Below are 17,995 nucleotides of genomic sequence, written 5' to 3' on the forward strand. Positions count from 1 at the left end.
CACTGAGCTGATCTCCCTGTGCTATTTGGCCGCTTCCCACTAGCTATCTGTTTTACATCTGGTAGTGTATATATGTCTATGCCACTCTCTCCCTTCGTCCCAGCTTACCCTTCCCCCTCCCCATATCCTCAAGTCCATGCTCTAGTAGGTCTGTGTTTTATTCTCGTCCTACCCCTAGGCTCTTCATGACATTTTTTTTTTCTTAGATTCCATATATATGTGTTAGCATATGGTATTTGTTTTTCTCCTTCTGACTTACTTCACTCAGTATGACAGACTCCAGGTCCATCCACCTCACTACAAATAACTCAGTTTCGTTTCTTTTTATGGCTGAGTAATATTCCATTGTATATATGTGCCACATCTTCTTTATCCATTCATCTGTTGATGGACACATTCAGCTTTTAAATAACTAGATATTTCAGGTGTCTTTCTGCATATCCAGCTTTTTGTCATGTCTCCTAAATGTTGCTACATATTATGGCAGCTAGTATGATGGTCTGTATAGCTTAGTAAGAACAGGTGTTCTGCTGTGGAAGCAGATACCCACAGCTAACAGTATCATTTATCGGATCAGTAAACTTAATACAGTGATGGGTTCACGTGCTCATTGTTCACATCCCTTGAGAAATCACTCATACCTAACACTCTCCCCTGTTCCATACCTTAATTAGCTTAGATAAAACTGGGCTCTTACAAACATTTTAAAAGTACTACATTGAAGACAAAGATGCAAATCATCTATTAGAAGTTTATATGTCTTCCTTAAAGTACTGCCAATATCAAAAGCATCAGTAAGGCATAGAAAGATCTGGGTTGTAGTCCTAGCTCTGCCCTTTGCACATAAATACTCCCGCTGATCTTTCTCTGAATTCAATCAACAGTAGTTCTAGTTACCTTTGATAAAGAAGCAATAACTTCACTATAAACAATGTTTCTTGCCTGTCTTCTTACTTTACCCTTAAATTTGCTCAGGTCATTTAAATTTTTCTGAGTATTTGTTTTCCTTATTTGTGAGACTTGTCATATACTAAAAATTACATTTGGCAGTATAAGTGGAAGTGCTTTGAAATGGACATGAATAAATATTTGTATTTATTATTAATCTGTATAAAAATTCTAATAAGTCGGGATGGTGCCATCATTGTTAACTCCATTTGTCACTGAGAAACCGAGGGTAAGAATTTGCAGGGTCACAGAATTACTTAGCAATGAATCCCATACAAGAAGCTAGATCTAAATTTAGCAACTTTTTAAAATAGGAGAGCACATTGTTTTTAAACCAATCATTTCTAGGTTACAGAAAGAGAGAGAGAGAGAGAGAGAGAGTGTGTGTGTGTGTGTGAGAGAGAGAGAGAGAGAGAGAGGGAGAGAGAGAATTTTACATATTCTTAAAGTTATAAGAAATCAACCTTCTTGAGACTTACAGACATAGAGAACATACTTATGATTGGCAAAAGTGAAAGGTAGGGAGAGGGATAAATTGAGAATTTGGGGTTAACAGGTGCACAAAACTATATATAAAATAGATAAACAACAAGGGCCTACTGTATAGCACAGGGAACTAGGTTCAATATCTTGTAATAACCTATAATGGAAAAGAATCTGAAAAAGAATATATATATGTGTATATATCTCTCTCTAATATGTATCTATATCAATATAACTCAATCAGTTTGCTGTACACCTGAAACTAACACAACATTGTAAATCAACTATACTTCAGTTTAAACAAAAGAAATTAACCTTCTTGGCAGGAGTTTATTTTTGAAATTTAGTGTAAAAAATTGAGGTCTAAGAGCACTGACTTTATACCTTTCTACTCACTCTTGCTCAAATCAAAGCCTTATTTATATTGCTGAGCTCTTTTTTGTTCTTTAGAAAGCCATGAGCTCCTACTATGAGCCAGCCACTCTGTTAGATTTTGAAAATAGAGATAATGCAGTTGATAACTTTGCTTACTGTTAAGAGTCGAACTCGGAGTTTAGAGGGAGAGTCAATAATTTAGCAAATGCAGATGGAATCTTGTTTGTAAAATAGAAAATAATAAACACCATATAGATGAGATACATTCTAACCTGAATATAAAACAATAAACTACCTTTCTATTCTTTTCTTCTATCTAATCAAAAATAAAGATTTTTAAATCAGTTGGCAAAACAAATATGACATTTCTGTCATTTATTCAGGAAAATCAAACTTCAGTAGAATTCATCAAACCAACCTTCGGATCAGATTTCTACTTGGGTAAAAGAATTCAGAGAAGTCAGTGGCAGGCTTCATCATGTGAACATGTAACTATAATTGTAGTTGTTGGGAAAATTTTAAATATGTAGATCTGTGTGTTTTTCAACTTGAAAGAGGAAGGATTTAAAAAAATGGTTAGAAGGAAATCAGTGGTAATGAAAAATGTGGCTAGGATTTGTGAAAAAAGGTGAAAATAATGTAAAGCTGATTAAGTATAATTTTAAAGTCAGATTTTCCTTAAATACATTCTTGAAAATGCACGTACATAAAACTATTTAAGATTTGAATAAATTATAGGCGGCTCCCATTCACAGAAAGCTGAAAGGGGCTAAAATCCCTTATGAAACTGTAATTTTACATTGTGTGATAGCTTAAGCCGTGTTAATCATTTGAGATATAAAAATTTGAATTTACCATGTGAGAGGCAGTCAGAAGTGTTAATATATATGTAAGTTCAGTTTACTGATTGGGGATCTTCTTGTTGCTGTAGTAAAATACCAATAATATTTTCATGTCTTTGTACTGTAATTATTTTGTAAATTGATTAAAGTGGCAATTTTTGGGGTTGGACTGCACTGACACATATTCAGATACGCTTTTATCATTTCACCCTATTTTGTGAAGACTTACAAATGTTATTTCTAGCCTTTGGTGAACATTACTATGCTTTATGAAGAAAAAAGTGCAGATTTATGTTACATTTCACAAGGTTTGTTAATGGTTTCTGAATTATGCAGCAGAAATTGTAATCCACACAGTTTCAGAAGGTATCCATTCAAATTCTGGATGGATTGTCTTAAATAAAACTGTTTCATCAAGTCGCTAAGCCATGTCATCACAGTTCTGAGGAATGCAAGTGTCTAGTTTTTATCCAAAATTATTTGTGTATTAATATGCATAAAGATGTCAACTGCAGTGAGCCATCTGCAGCCAAACTGCTGTCAGCTAGTAGCTGCCTTCGTGGAGGAGGTCATGTGGGTTGGGCATTCCTTTAATAGCAGAAGGCGTAATCTGTTATCAAACTTTAGCTTGGATTTGTCTTTATAATATTATATGTTATTATCTGATATATATTATTTAATTATATTCTCTATGGCATTCAAATAATATGAATAAAAATAATACATAGATAACTTAGAGATAATTTGAGAAGTAGGAAACAAGTTTAGAATAATTCATCAATAAATAATATCTAAAATTTACTTGGTATCTAATACAGAGGTAAGAATAATCATATGAACTGGTTGCTCTTTTTAAGAGTCCATGTGAGGATAGGAAAAGAGAGGAAATAATTGGAAAAGAAAATAAAGCGATATCTATTTGAGTCTAAATGCTGTGCTTCAAACAATAGTAGGAATAGTTGAGAAGGGGCGGACCTTAATGGAGAATGGAAAAGTAAGTGGTAAAGGAGAGGGGTCATCGTGTAAAGCATAGGAAGCATTTAGGTAAATGGAAGAGGAGTACAAATTGGATTTTGAATCGTGACTCACGTAAGAGAGAATGAGAACACTGCCTTGATGGAGTAAATAGTACATTTAGATATCGTGGTTTGCAGAAAAGTTTAGTTGTGATGCATCAAGAAGTAAGAACCTAACAGATTTTAGTACAAGGGCCGGGTAAATGTATGATTGAAGAAAATGTATTCAGTAGCTAATGTGAATGGTATGAACACCAGCAAATATAAATTCCTAATATTGTGTTTGTTCTTTAGATGTTCCATTATTTCTCCTACTGTGCTGTGTTGTTGAACAGAGATTCCATTATAAATCTTATGTAGATTTTGCGTTTTAAATGTCCAGTTTGGAGCACATTGAAGGGTGGATGTTAGTCATTATGCCTTCTGGACACATTTGTTTTGAGAAGCTTCCATTATCTTTTGAAGTGAATAGATTAAGAATAGTTCCAAGCAGGAATATACTTTAATTCTGGAACCCCAGTGTTTGCCAGCTCATCTTGTTTGTTAGGTGTATTGAGTTAATTATCTTTAATTATTATTAAACACATACTCTTAAAGATCAGAATCTAATTTTTCAGTACTTTTTTGAAAGTGGCACCAATAATTGAAACTCTGTGTGGAATTCACAATTAAACTTTCAAGTGGTACCCCTTGAAACATTTAGTAAGACATTTATGATTATCCAGCAAAAGCCTTAGCCAGTGAAGTTGTATTACTATATTTCACATGACTCGGCTCTGATACATAACATAAAAGGGAGCCGGGGGAGTTGGGTTAAACAGGGAACTGTGTTAGTAATTATAAGCAGGTCCACATTAGAATACACAGTAACCTCAGAATGAGAAGAAATCCTGGCTGACTACTCTCTTACCCCCATTTATGTAACATATTGTCAGAAGACTGAGTGAACGATTTTGTGTCCCTTTTTTGCTTCTTTCTATAGAGCTAATTGGATTAGAGTAGCTCATTAAACAGTTGTGTCTCCAGATCTTGAATTCCATTTATTCATTTGCTGTAAGTAAGGCTATAGGTGGGGGAAGGAAAAGATGACTATTTTACCTTATTTGTTATATAAGATCTGGAATTTATGAATAGTTAAGGCATGACATATTTATCTAACACAGATTCTTTCATTTTACTGCTTGTATATTGAAGGTAAGCTCCAGTGTTAACATTGCACAGAGACTTAAATTTTTACTGATAAGACCAAATGCATCCAAAGAAGTGGGGAGGTGGGGAGTTGAGGGGGAGCTTGCAGGAAGAAAGGAAAAAAGCACTCATCAAGGGACAGATCAGGAATTGTGGCTCTGGAAATACTGATACAGTTGTAGGCTCCCCTGGTATTGTTTCTTGAATTTCTCCCATTGTTTATCAAATGGATGTGGATGATTAGAGGAACGAGTGCTACTTGTGTCAGGGCACCTGGGAAGTTGTTTATGAAATATTGGTGAAAGGCTTCTTCTGCATTAGGCTTGGCCTTGGCTATTGTCTGACTTCTTTGGCATAGGAAATAAGGGATAAGGATTAAAGTCTTCTAAGATCCACATTCATAACTATAGTGATCTAAGATCCACATTCATAGCTATAGTGAAATGAAGACCCAATCATGCAGAACTAGGAGAACCAGCTGTGTTATAGATATGGATACCAATTGGAACGGGCAGCAGGTGTCTGAGGCAATGATGGTTGTAAATTCAGGTTCATCTCTGCTCCTAGTTAGAGATAAACATTTAATTTTAGAAGTTAAACAAGACAGTAATTGTCTCCAAGCAGTGAAAATATGTATGGTTAGCAGGTGGGGTAAGTATGGGGTGTTCCTTCAGTTTGAATCAAAATGAGGATATATGATCCATGGGCAAAAGTATAGTATAGGGAGAATGGCGTGCAACCAGAAAATGAAGGTAGAAGCCTGTCATTTAGGCTAGGTACACAGTGGGGATTAACAGAGTACACACAGAAATGTTGTAGCTTGAAGAACATAAACATTTTAAACTCGTTTATTTAATTCAAACCAGCTCAGAAAATATTCGTGAACATCCAAAATGATTAAAGGGTCAGACTATACCAGGAAGTCTTTATTGTTTGTTGCTTAGTCTTTTGGGAAATACAGTCCTGGAGGTAGCAGAATTAATTAAGTGCTAACCTGAGAGCAGGAACAAAATTATATATTTTGAATTTCTTGCAAAAATTAACTTTATTTTACAGTTATTGGAGAGGCATTGAGGTTTGAAGAGAAGTAGAGTCAACCCTTTCTGTGGTGGTTTGTTTTAAACAGGTTATATTTGGTGGAGGTATTGAAGTATTTGAGAAATGACAAGGGCCAAATGAGGGACAGTGGCTTTGGAAATGTGAACGAATGAATGGGGAATTACCTTTCACACGCAGTGCAGACACACTTGAGAAATAACTGAAAATGCAGTAAAGTATAATGGGATTTTTAACTCGGATAAGTGAGAGGGCAAAGATGCTATCACTACTACTTAACTCTCCCTCAGTGCATTGTGAAAAAGTAGATGGTGGTTCATGATATTAATGTCAGGGCGGGCTATGGACTTTTTCATTTTCTTAATGTATAGGAAAGATTTTTTGTTTTTGTTTTCAGCTCAATCAGGGACTTGGAAATGCTGCTGTGTTCAGTAGTAGATTAAGTTCTGAGATAAAACTCATTTCTGTTTTCAACAGATTTGGCCAGAATTAAATAAAAAAGAGGCTCTTTATGATAAATCCTAAGAGGATAAAAAGCTTTTCATATTGTGAAAGCTATAGACAATGATTTTAACCTGTATTCTCACAGTGAGAAGGAACATTGAGGGATCAGATGTCTTTTATGTGTTGCTTATCAAAGTGAAAAAAATGGGGTCATGAGAAGGACAAAAGATGGGTCAGTGGAGTCTGTTCGATAAAAAGGTATATTAAGAGGAAAGTAGAATTGTATCCCTGTAAAGAAGCAGCAACCTGTGTTTTCCACCCCTCTTTTCCTAATTCTCCCTTGTCTGCTTATTGGGAGACATAGTCACATACATTTATAAACTACAAGGAAACATTTGATTTTGGATTGAGGACATTATAGTATGTGTGACCCACTACTGAAGTAAATCATACATTAGATATGCCGTGGTAGTGTTCTAATTTTGCAGTGGTCCAAAGATGGAGTAAAAGCCTACTGGCCAGCTATGCATGAAGCTCCAATGTTCACATGGCAAAGAGACTTAAAATTTTGCTGAAAAGACCAAATGCATCCAAAGAAATTGGCGGGGGGGAGCTTGTTTGAGGGAGAACTTGCAGGAAGAAAGGATAAAAGGACTCATCACAGTATCACCATCAGATACTTATTATATATCTGTGATTATCTTGAAATTACGTTATGCTTTAACCTGTTTCTTATCTGATTCTTCTATAATATGGTGTCCATGAAGACAGAGATTTTTGACTCTCTTGTTCAGTGGTATGTGCTTAGTAGAAGTTGCTCAATAAATATTTGAATAAAGAAAGAAACAGATGAATACATTTTGCGTGTTCTTTGGCTCTGCCATTTGTTACCAAGAATAAGAGCAATTAAAACAAAGACACTAGCCCTAGAAGTTTGTAGTTTAAAGTGGTTAATGTGGGTATAGCTCTCATATAATAATTTATAGAAAAAAATCATTGATAAAATATAAGTAAAGAATTATGCTTATAATTATATTTTCTTTCATCTTTTCTGGCTGTGTGATTATGAGGTCACATGGTATCATTTAAGACTGTGGAAGAAAACAAATGAGAAACAATAAATAGTAGAGTAGCGGAATTGACATTGGCAGTAGGGGAGGGAGATGGTTGAATCTATAGGGGCACGTTTATGGAGAAATTTCCTTCCATCAGGAAGGGGACAAAGTGGAGTGAATTTCCTTACATTGAAGCTCACCTTTAGTCATGTTACTTACATAGGTAACAGTTGCTTGATTATGTTTTGGGATTCAAATATCTTTATTTCAAGAAGTTACTTACTTGTGAAATGCCTCAAACATACAGAAAGGTAAAGACGATATAGCAAATACATAAGTCCTCAATACTCATGTTGAAAACAAATGTAATGAACACCCAAGTATCTCCCACCCATGTGTAACAAGTGTTTTCATTTTGCTTTTTGATTCAGATTTTTAAACAGAAATATAACTTGTCAGTTAGAGCTTAAAATCTTCCTTCAACCTTCTAGAAACAAAAGTTTGCTTTCCATGAGATTACAAAATAAGCCCTGTTATACTGGTACCTGAGTTTAAATAATTTCAGTGTCTTTTTTTTTAAGCCATTTTAATGATTAAGAAAAAGATACAGTAGAAATTTTTTTCATTAAAGTTTAACAGCACAAACTGTCAAATGAAAAAAGTTTTTAAAAGTTTAGAAATGACTAGTTTGGTTTCTTTTCAAAAGGGAATTGTTTCAAATAGAGAGTATGTTGTTTGCCAGCCTAATACTTTACAATTTTGTACTGTAGAAAACTTTTCTCGTACTTATGTTCCATATATTTAGTTTTTCACTGTGTAGATTTCTGAACAAAGAACTGCAGTGCTAAACTGGTAACATTGGTTACTTTGGGAGTTAAAGATTAGATCATGAATTTGCCCTTCAAAATTACTTTCATAATTTTTAAAGATTTGTACAATGAGCATACATTTTTTTGGAATAAGAAAAGGTAAATTTTAAACATAGTTACTTTTAAATTATCTTCTAAAATATGGTAGTACCAAATTCAACATCTCCTTTTAACAATGAAGGTGATATGAAAAGAACAGGTGCATTTATGCTTATACATGATACATATACGATGTGTATCTCACATATATACATATCTCACCAGTCATATAAGAATATTGTTTACTTATATTGCTCTTTCCAGTAATGAAAAGGAAATGGAAGCAGTGTTTTCTCTGTTAGATCATGCTATCTATGATAATTTGAGGGTGTGCCATTATTTTTCACTTATTTTCTTAACAGAGAATGTTCTCTTTCTAACCTACAGTGGCTAATATAAGTTTTTTGTTTTCTCACATTTGATTATATCACATTGGAGAGGGAAGTGATGCTCTTGCTAATTTAAAAAATTAGCAGTGTGTTAATAATTAGACAAGTATACTCTGGGTTATATAACTAAAAATCGTTTATGAGCCATCAATAGAGAAAACATCTAACATAACTGATTCTGGAATCTAATATGTTATGATTCATTTTCTTTTATCATACATGGTTTTCTATTTCTAGGAGTAATCAAACTGAGTATTTTTTTTTTTTTTACAAACACAAAGAATAACAAAACTAACACTAGAAGAAAAATACAATTCTGTGCTGATTTTTATTTTATTTTCAGTGCTTAAGGCTCTGAGATTCATTAGTTACATTTTAATATACCTAACATTTTAATATTTTAATAGAAATTAAGTAAAATTATTTGATGTATATTTTATGTGTTGCATAATAAGAGACATAGTTTCAAAAGGTACCATGCAGTTTTAAAAATGTTTTTGTTTCTACATTGTTATTATCTCACTGAGTGTTGTTTTATATTATTTATATTATTTCTAGATAAAAGAGTGGCTCTGTTTAAACTGTCAGATGCAGAGAGCTCTAGGAGGTGACCTGGCTCCAGTTCCATCATCACCCCAGCCCAAACCGAAGACCACCTCAGTTCCTACATCAGCAGTGAGCAAGCCAACCTCACAGTCACAGCAGATTTCTCCAAAGAAAGATACTACACCCAAACAGGATGTCTCAAAGGCACCTGAGTCTAAAAAGCCCCCACCACTAGTGAAACAGCCAACCCTTCATGGCTCCCTCCCAGTCACAGCCCAGCAGCCTCCCGTGGCAGAGTCCTCCTCCAAGCCAGCCCCTCCCAAAGAGCCTTCGGTCCCATCTGAACAGGCCAAGGTCTCCGTGGCTGATGATAAACCAAAGCAGCCCAAGACAGGAAAGCCAGCCACAGACATTGTGTCTTCATCGTCAACAGCAGCAAAACCGGAAAGCAGTCAAGAGAAAGCAATTCCTTCTCTAAAACCAGACTCTGCCAAACCCTCACAGAGTTTTCCACCAACAGGAGAAAAAGTCACCCCATTCGATTCTAAAGTCATACCTCGACCTGCATCAGATTCAAAACTTATTTCACATCCTGGGCCTAGTTCAGAGAGCAAAGGTCAAAAACAAGTTGATTCAACTCAGAAGAGGGACGACCCCAAGAAAGCACAAACCAGAATGAGTCCTAAGCCAGATGCCAAGCCTATGCCAAAAGGGGCACCAACACCCCAAGGTCCACGACCTTCCACTGGCCAAACTGCCCCATCTCCACAGCCCCCGAAACCTCAGGAGCAGTCGAGACGTTTTAGTCTGAATCTGGGAAGTATTTCTGATGTCCCTAAATCACAGCCCACAACTCCTCAAGAAACAGTGACTGGGAAACTCTTTGGGTTTGGAGCATCCATTTTCAGCCAGGCATCAAATCTTATCTCCACAGCAGGCCAGCCTGGGTCTCATTCACAGGGTGGGCCAGTGGCCCCGACAAAACAAGTCCCTCCTTCACAGCCACCTACTTCTCAGGGGCCACCCAAATCCTCAGCACCACCTGCACCTGCAAAGGTTATACCTGTGAAAAAGGAAACCAAAGCTCCAGTAGCTGAAAAATTAGAGCCCAAAGCTGAACAAGTTTCAACAGTAAAAAGAACAGAAACAGAAAAGAAGCCTCTGCCTACTAAGGACAGTAAACCTTCAACAGCCGAGCCTCAAAAAGCTGTTCTTCCCCCCAAACTGGAGGAAACCCCCAAACCAGAATCAGCCTGTCCTCTCTGCAAAACTAAACTCAACATAGGTTCTGAGGATCCTCCTAACTTCAATACTTGCACTGAATGCAAGAAACAAGTGTGTAATCTCTGTGGATTTAACCCTACACCACACTTGACTGAGGTAAGCAGTTATTTGTATCACATATGAATGTGAGTATATTGTGTTTATTCGGAAATATTTTGGTGGCTGAGTTTCTGAGCAAAAAATACATTTTTAATAAAGAAAAATTGATACTGGTATCTTTGAAGAAGTTACAGTTACTTATTACAGGCTTATTTTCTTATTAAAAGTTAACATAATTTAGACTTTTCTGGCTTAAAGTACCAGAAGTAAGATGATGAAATAAGCTGACAACTTAAAACAACAATTATCCCATCCTTTATATGAATTAACAACATATAGCTTTGGAGCACTATTTGATTGTCACCTAAAAACACCAAATAAGTGTTGTAATTTACTATTCCCAGTATCTCTAATCCTTCCAGTCTCTTTCATACCTTAAAAAAAGAAGCTTGATTGAGTGCAAATCTATAAGCAACATGAGATCTGTTATCTTACAAAAGTTAAGAGCTTTGAGTAAGTTAATACTATTGTCTGCTAGAAAATATTGGTTCAAATGTGTAATGTCTAGACTTTTTATAATTCTGTTTGAACTGTTATCTGGCATAAATATAATAGAGCACTTTATTAGGAACTGTGGAAAGAAAAAGAAGTTATATGGATTTCAGTGACTAATGTGAAGGATTTTTTTTAATGGGGTGACCAAAATCCTTTTTATACAGTGTAAATGACTGAAAAGCAGACGGCAATTTTCTACCTAATACAGTTATAGAAGAATGAATCTACAAGCATTAGTCCTGTGTTAGGGCTATTAGAATATTTAGATGTTGAGAGACCGAGAGGTTGAATGATGCTGCTGTCTTAGATAAGTAACAGTGATATTTTAGTAAACATTTTGGGATTGAATTTATATCATTGTTCATTGTTTTTATACAAATCAAAAATACTTAAGGATTATTTTATTCTTGATTTTGTAATTCATTGGGATGGAAAAAAAATGGAACAGATTTTTAGCAGTTATACAAAAGACGCTTAGAGATTCTTGGTGGTGTTTTTGAGTTAAATTTTTTAAAAAATAATAAGTTATAAAATATTTTTGTTTTTTACTTTTGAAAGATATTCGGTTGCTTTGACATGTTTTAACACCATATGAAAGTGCTGTCCCTATAGACCTAAGCTGATTCCTATCCTAACTGTGATGAATAATGTTAACCACAACCCATTTGAAAAGTAGATAAAATTTGGTTTCTCTCGGTACTTCTTGAGTGGTAACAACTGGAATTATTACTTACAGTATTCAGGATTCATTGTAAAAGCAAAACAACCATAAGAGTCTTCCATATTTTTAAAAGAGTTGTTTTCTGTTGTGTAATTATGAAGAGGGAAATTTTGGTTTTCCCAGGACAGTTGTATTAATTTCATAGATTTAAAAAATTGTACCCTTTAATGAGGAGCCTATGGTATCAATACCATGCAGTTAAATAGTTAGAAAACAAATTGCACCGCTAAAAACAAAACCGTAATGTCTGCATTTAAAGTGTATTTTGTGCACACTGAAAAAAGGGCTATAACGTGTGTGTGTGTGTGTACATATGTATATGTACACATTTGGGCCATAACTATTATTAGAATTCTGTCAGTGTTTCGAGGTGTGAAATGAGAGTCTCTGAGCGGAGAGACAGTAAACCTTCAAGAAAATCTTTGATTTTCTGTGTGTTGGTAAATTATATTTCAGAAGTGATCATTTGGGAAGGAGATTTCTTGAATCAAGCAGAGAATTATCTAGGATGTATGTGGAATTTAAATAGTTTGAAAATATAAGTGGTTTTAAGTTTTCAGATGGTTTAGGGGAAGTCTTATTTTAAGTATGATCAGTGTTATTTAGATGATCTGTCATTGTTCAGATTGTTTTTTTTCTGTGGTCATTTCTTTGAATCTGGAAGATCGTATTTCAGAGGAGAAAAAAATTTGATGTAACAAAAGCAGTCGACTCACGTTCTTGGTTCCACTTGACTATGTTAATCACAGTGAAGTTTTTAGCTGGTCTAAGGCCTTAATGCCCTCTGGTCTCTAGGTACATAAAGTCCATTAGCTGACCTGGCATCAAGGGAGTGAATGAAGGTCAGTGGCGTTAATCCCTGTCGCCGTGGTTCCTACTTACTGTTTTACGTAGAAGACTTTAGAGGACTGGCAGTAGGGATTCGTTGAAGCAGAAGCCACCCTGTGTTTGCGTGTGTGTACATGTCCATGTATATCCAGGAAACTGTGAATTTGATGTATATCCTTAACTTGTGGTGCTGTCCCAGCGTTTATACTACTTACTGATCTATCCTCATTTTGAGTGGTTAGAAAGTATTTCATCCTTGATCCTTGTTTTATTTCTATGATTTCTTTATTCTGCTTATGTTATTTTTCTTGTGATTCAAGATTTTCTGCTGGGCTGGCACTGTACTTTCATTCCAGTTTGAGAGAGCACATTCTGAAAATACTCGGACTTTTGCCTGTAATGCAGAGTAATGGTGTTCCTCAAGAAAGGTTTCAACTATGTATTTCCATTTATTTTTCTAATAAAGCACATGTAACTCTATTATAAGCCTCTGCTTCTACTACTCTCATCACGGTGAGGCAAGATGTCTTTTCCTGCTGGTGTCTCTCTTCCCTCCCCTTTTTCTGTCCTGTTCTGGGGGTGAGAAGAGCTGGTCCTAGTTTGTCATGGGTTGGGAGCTATAGACACTATCCTCCTTCCCAAGCCTATTCATTAAACACACCTGTCTCTAAGGTTGTTTCCTGTATCTCCTACTCAGCATCTCCCACAGCACCTGAAGAGTGCCAAGACTGCCTGCAGGGCCCTGGGGTGTCGCCAGGCTTCAGCCTAAGCCTTACGGTTTAACTGTTTTATGCCCAGTTTGTATAAATGGTACTATAATCCACTAACCTCTGACAGCAAAAAACATTTTTTTTTTAGGTTTTAATTTCTGCCAAATCAGGAAATATTTTGTCTTTGAAGGAGTTTTAAAAGTGATTGCAAGGCTTTCTAGTCTTACAGAATTTGGAGGCGTGCTGAGAACAGCCTAAATTGACAATCAATTTACCTAGTGAATTTTAATCATTCTGACTCAATTCAAGTACCAAAAGGAGTCAAAATTACTCATCGTGGGTATTTATTTTATTGTTTGTACTACCCTTTTGGAAAGTAAATTTTTGCTATGAAAGTATGACTTAAAATTATGTTTCCTCATGCTTCAAGAAGTCCTAGAGTCATAGTTCTCCTTCCTTAGTAAGATAATTATGCATGGCCTAAATGATGTTGGAGTAGCTAGCATATATTTGTCACCAGGCAACAAATGGACCTTAGTCAAGGTGACTTGTGCATTTTCTCTCAGACCCTTAAGGAAGGCCTGGTGGGGATGTACTTCATTTCTTAGTTCAGTAAACACATAATATCTTGCTTTAACTTTAAAAACATTACTTAATACTTGAAGAAATATGTTACTAAAAAGCATTTAAGAGTATGCATACACACGTATATGAGCATTAAAGACAGAGTGATCAAAAATCAATAAGGAGGGGGCTTCCCTGGTGGCGCAGTGGTTGGGAGTCCGCCTGCCGATGCGGGGGACGCGGGTTTGTGCCCCAGTCCGGGAGGATCCCACATGCCGCGGAGGGGCTTGGGCCCTTGAGCCATGGCCGCTGAGCCTGCGCATCTGGAGCCTGTGCTCTGCAACGGGAGAGGCCACAGCTGTGAAAGGCCCGTGTACCAAAAAAAAAAAAAAAAAAAAAAAAAAAAATCAATAAGGAGAAAATAATTCTACCAATAATCCGTTTTTAAAGAATTCCATGATGGAGATCTACATTCTGTTTAAAAATTTCTGGCATGCATGGCAAAGAGGGACACCTGATGACACTTTTTGACTGACATAAGAAAATTGGTAAGTTGCTAGAAACAAAATTTTTACTTATTAATCTTAAGGAGAAATTTGATGTTAACTTTTTATTAAGTGATATTTAGTTGAACAAAAATCCAAATGAGGGTTTAGAATAGAGATATTTTGTTTAAACACATTTTTTAAAAAAGTAGTTTCTTCATTAGTCTTTTTTTCTATGCATTTGTACGTATTTAATATTCTACTCTATGTGGTAGTTCTGTATCCCAGTAGTTACATGATTATATACCATTTTCCCATGTGATTAAACATTTCTTAAATATTATATAAAATGATTACATATTATTCAATTCTATGGTTGTATGTTTTTTCATACACATTCTCCTGGTATTAGGGATTTAGGATGTCTTCATTTTTTTCACTATAAATAACGTGAACATTTTTGGATGTAAATATTGGTAGTTGGAACTGTTTCCCAAGGAAAGCTTACTACTAAGGTTACTGAATCAAAGAACAAGGACCCTGAAGTATCAAATTCTCTTTGGAGATGTGATAGTCATCGACATTGCCACTAGCATATGTGATTCCTTTCTTAATGCAGACTCTCCAAATTTGAATATTATTTAAAATGAAATTGGTTAATTTGGAAGTATAAAAGTGCTATAATATGGTTCCTTTGGTTTGTATCTTTTTGATTACAAGAACTTTTATGTAGTTATTAAATGTAAAAAGATGATTCTGATTATGATCCGGACAAAACATTGTGCAGACATTGTGGGAAAAAGTAAACTGGTATTTGACTAGGCCTATGTGAAACGCATTGTGTCAGTCATTTTTTCACAACAACTGTGTGGCGTAGGTTTTACAGCTGCCCTAGAGATCAGGAAAAGAGTATCAGAGAGGTAGTTACCAAGCCACAGAGGTATCATTCAGAGGCTGAGCCAGTGCTCTACCTCCTAGACCATGTTTAAGTAACCTGGTGAACTGGATAACAAATGTCACTTCTTCTGTCCTCGCTAACCTATAAGTTGTGTCAGTTGGTAATTACTAGGACTTTAATATCAACAAATTTGCTAATATGTGCATCAAAACGAGGTAACATTTGAGGCCCAGAGAATAATGGTGGCTGTGTTATATGGCTGAATTTAGAATCATGTGCAGATTGAGAGCTTCAGAAACGTAGAGGCCAGCAGCATCCTTTTCTTTCCAGATAAGCCTACCAACTGGTCAACATTTATTTATGTGAAAGCATATGGCTGAATGATGAAATAATGTCCCTCCTTTCATATATAGCACACCTGAGGACATAAAACATAGTTGCTCCCGCTATAAGAAATGCTATTATATTCCTGCCAATGCATGCAAAGACTTTACTCCATGAAAATGATGAACATCTAATTGTTCCATTGGTGATAGTGGTGGTGGTTAATCTTTGCTTCTACCAACATTTTTGTATAGCTTCCTTTGTTACGTTCCCAGGAGTGGGATTGCTGAAATACAGGTTATATTTATCTTAAACTGGTTCTCCACAGTAGTTTTATCAGTTTTTATTTTGACCAACTTTGCATACATGCTACTGTTGTTCTAGGGATGCTTTGTCTGATAAGATGGTCCCTGGACAAACGTACCTAATGAGCACCATGGCTGGCGCAAATTAAAATGACTGAAAGTGTGAAAAACACATTGGATTTCAAAAACTTAGTATGAAATCTGTAAAGTATCTCACTGATAATTTGCTTACTGTTGCTCACTGTTGCTTACTACTGTGTAAGGCTTTTCTTCCTTATATATCGAGGTTATGACTGCCTTTTCACATGTCACTTTGCAGTTGCATATGCATGTACTGCGGTATATTGCTGTGTAGGATATATTTCTTTCTCCTTATACAAAAAAAGACATGACTATTACTATATTTGCTGTACTCTGATTAGCTCTTCCAGAGCTTAATTTCCTCATGTGACACAAGATAGCTGGTTCTCTTTGCATGCACCACTGACCAGATAGTTCTCAGGGCTTTCATCTTCTGGAAGTTAAATACTGATGCCTGGCCTGACCCAGCCTGGCCTGAAGATCAATGTTCTAGGCCCTGCTAATCATCAGTAAGAGATATCTGTACTATTGATCAGTGTACTGTGGCCATACCAACCTTTAGGTCAGGATCTCTTCTCTTTTCTACTAACTCCTTTGTTTCCAAATGTTTCCTCTATTATTTCTTTTCAGAACTTTTGGATCTGTTTCTATTGTCCCTGTGGCTTTGGGTGAATATCATGTTTTTGGGTCACTTCCTTTCAGAAGTCTCAGCAATACAGAATGTTAGAATTTGAATATGTCATCTGGTCCATCCACTGCTTTCTTCCTTTCTTCTCTTGTTGGCAATTTATTTTCTTTTAAAATTCTGTTCTGATAATTTGTATTACAAAAGCAGTATTCCTTATTACAATCCGTAGAGTACCAAAGTGTCTGAAGAAACATGAATAGCTTCCTCTTCCCCTTGCACTTCATGTTAATGCTTTAGTATCTATTTAGATGTCTTTTTTTTTTTTTGCTTTTTGTTTATTTCTATAATTTTGTTTACTTCTATACCAACAGTGAAAAATGTAAAGGAAAGGATTTGAGATTTTTCAAAAAGTCTTATGGGCTAGTTGTTTTTAAAAATAATGTATTTATTTTGAAATGAACATGTTTTCTTACTATACTTATTTTCATTGAATTTTTTTCACAAAATTTTATGCATTGGACAAGTGAATTTTCACTGACTTGCGTCATTCTACTTATGAGGGAAATAGCTGTGCAGTATCTCAATAGTGATGCACATTCTCCTCATGAAAACTGAGATGTTGAAGATATTTAGAGTTCCTGTTACTGTACAAACAGGGTTATAGTAAAACATCAACACATACATTTTTCCATTGTATCTTGATATGTTAGATAAATTCTTTAAAATGGGTGGGCAAGGTTAAGACAAATGATGTTTGACAGAGTTTCCATATTACTTTTTTTTAGAAGTATAGTAATTATAGTCCTGCCAAGAAACTATTAGTGTCTCTAGTTTCCCACACTGGATAGTAGTTCATATTTATCAATTTCAAGAGTCAGAAATTAAATAGTATTGTTGCATAATATTACATTTCCCTGCCTATTTTGAGAGTAAACATTATATATTTATCAAAATCAAGAGCTTATCAACTATTTGTATTTCTCCTGTTTTTTTAAGTTGCCCATTTGTATGCATTGGCCATATTTTCATGTGCATATGTTGTATATGTCTTAAAGTATTTTAGAGAATTTAATTCTTTGTCATCTTATCTTGAAATGATTTTCCCTGTTGATCACTTGTTTTTAACTTTCTTTATGAGATTTTCTTCTGTACATGAGGTTTTTAAAAAAACGTCTATGCAATCAGATCTTTTAATGTTTCCTTGATTGCTTATTTTGCTAAAGAAGGCCTTTTCACATTTTTATTATAAAAATAGCTTTCCACATTTACTCCTAAACATCTGTAGTTTTATTTTTCACTTCCGATCACTTATTTATCTGTAAT

At 35.3% G+C, this 17,995-nt stretch overlaps 1 protein-coding gene across 5 annotated transcripts in view; it reads left to right on the top strand.

Moving 5' to 3' along the window:
- PCLO (piccolo presynaptic cytomatrix protein) overlaps positions 1-17,995 on the top strand; it is a 378,181-nt gene that overhangs the window by 15,571 nt on the left and 344,615 nt on the right. For all 5 annotated transcript variants that reach the window (XM_067042711.1, XM_059074371.2, XM_067042713.1 and 2 more), the window contains exon 3: positions 9,263-10,630. In XM_067042711.1, the coding sequence (XP_066898812.1) occupies positions 9,263-10,630 (1,368 nt within the window). The remainder of the gene's footprint in view (positions 1-9,262; positions 10,631-17,995) is intronic.

This window comes from Kogia breviceps, chromosome 9 (assembly GCF_026419965.1).
Source record: "Kogia breviceps isolate mKogBre1 chromosome 9, mKogBre1 haplotype 1, whole genome shotgun sequence".
In the NCBI taxonomy this organism is placed as follows: domain Eukaryota; kingdom Metazoa; phylum Chordata; class Mammalia; order Artiodactyla; family Physeteridae; genus Kogia; species Kogia breviceps.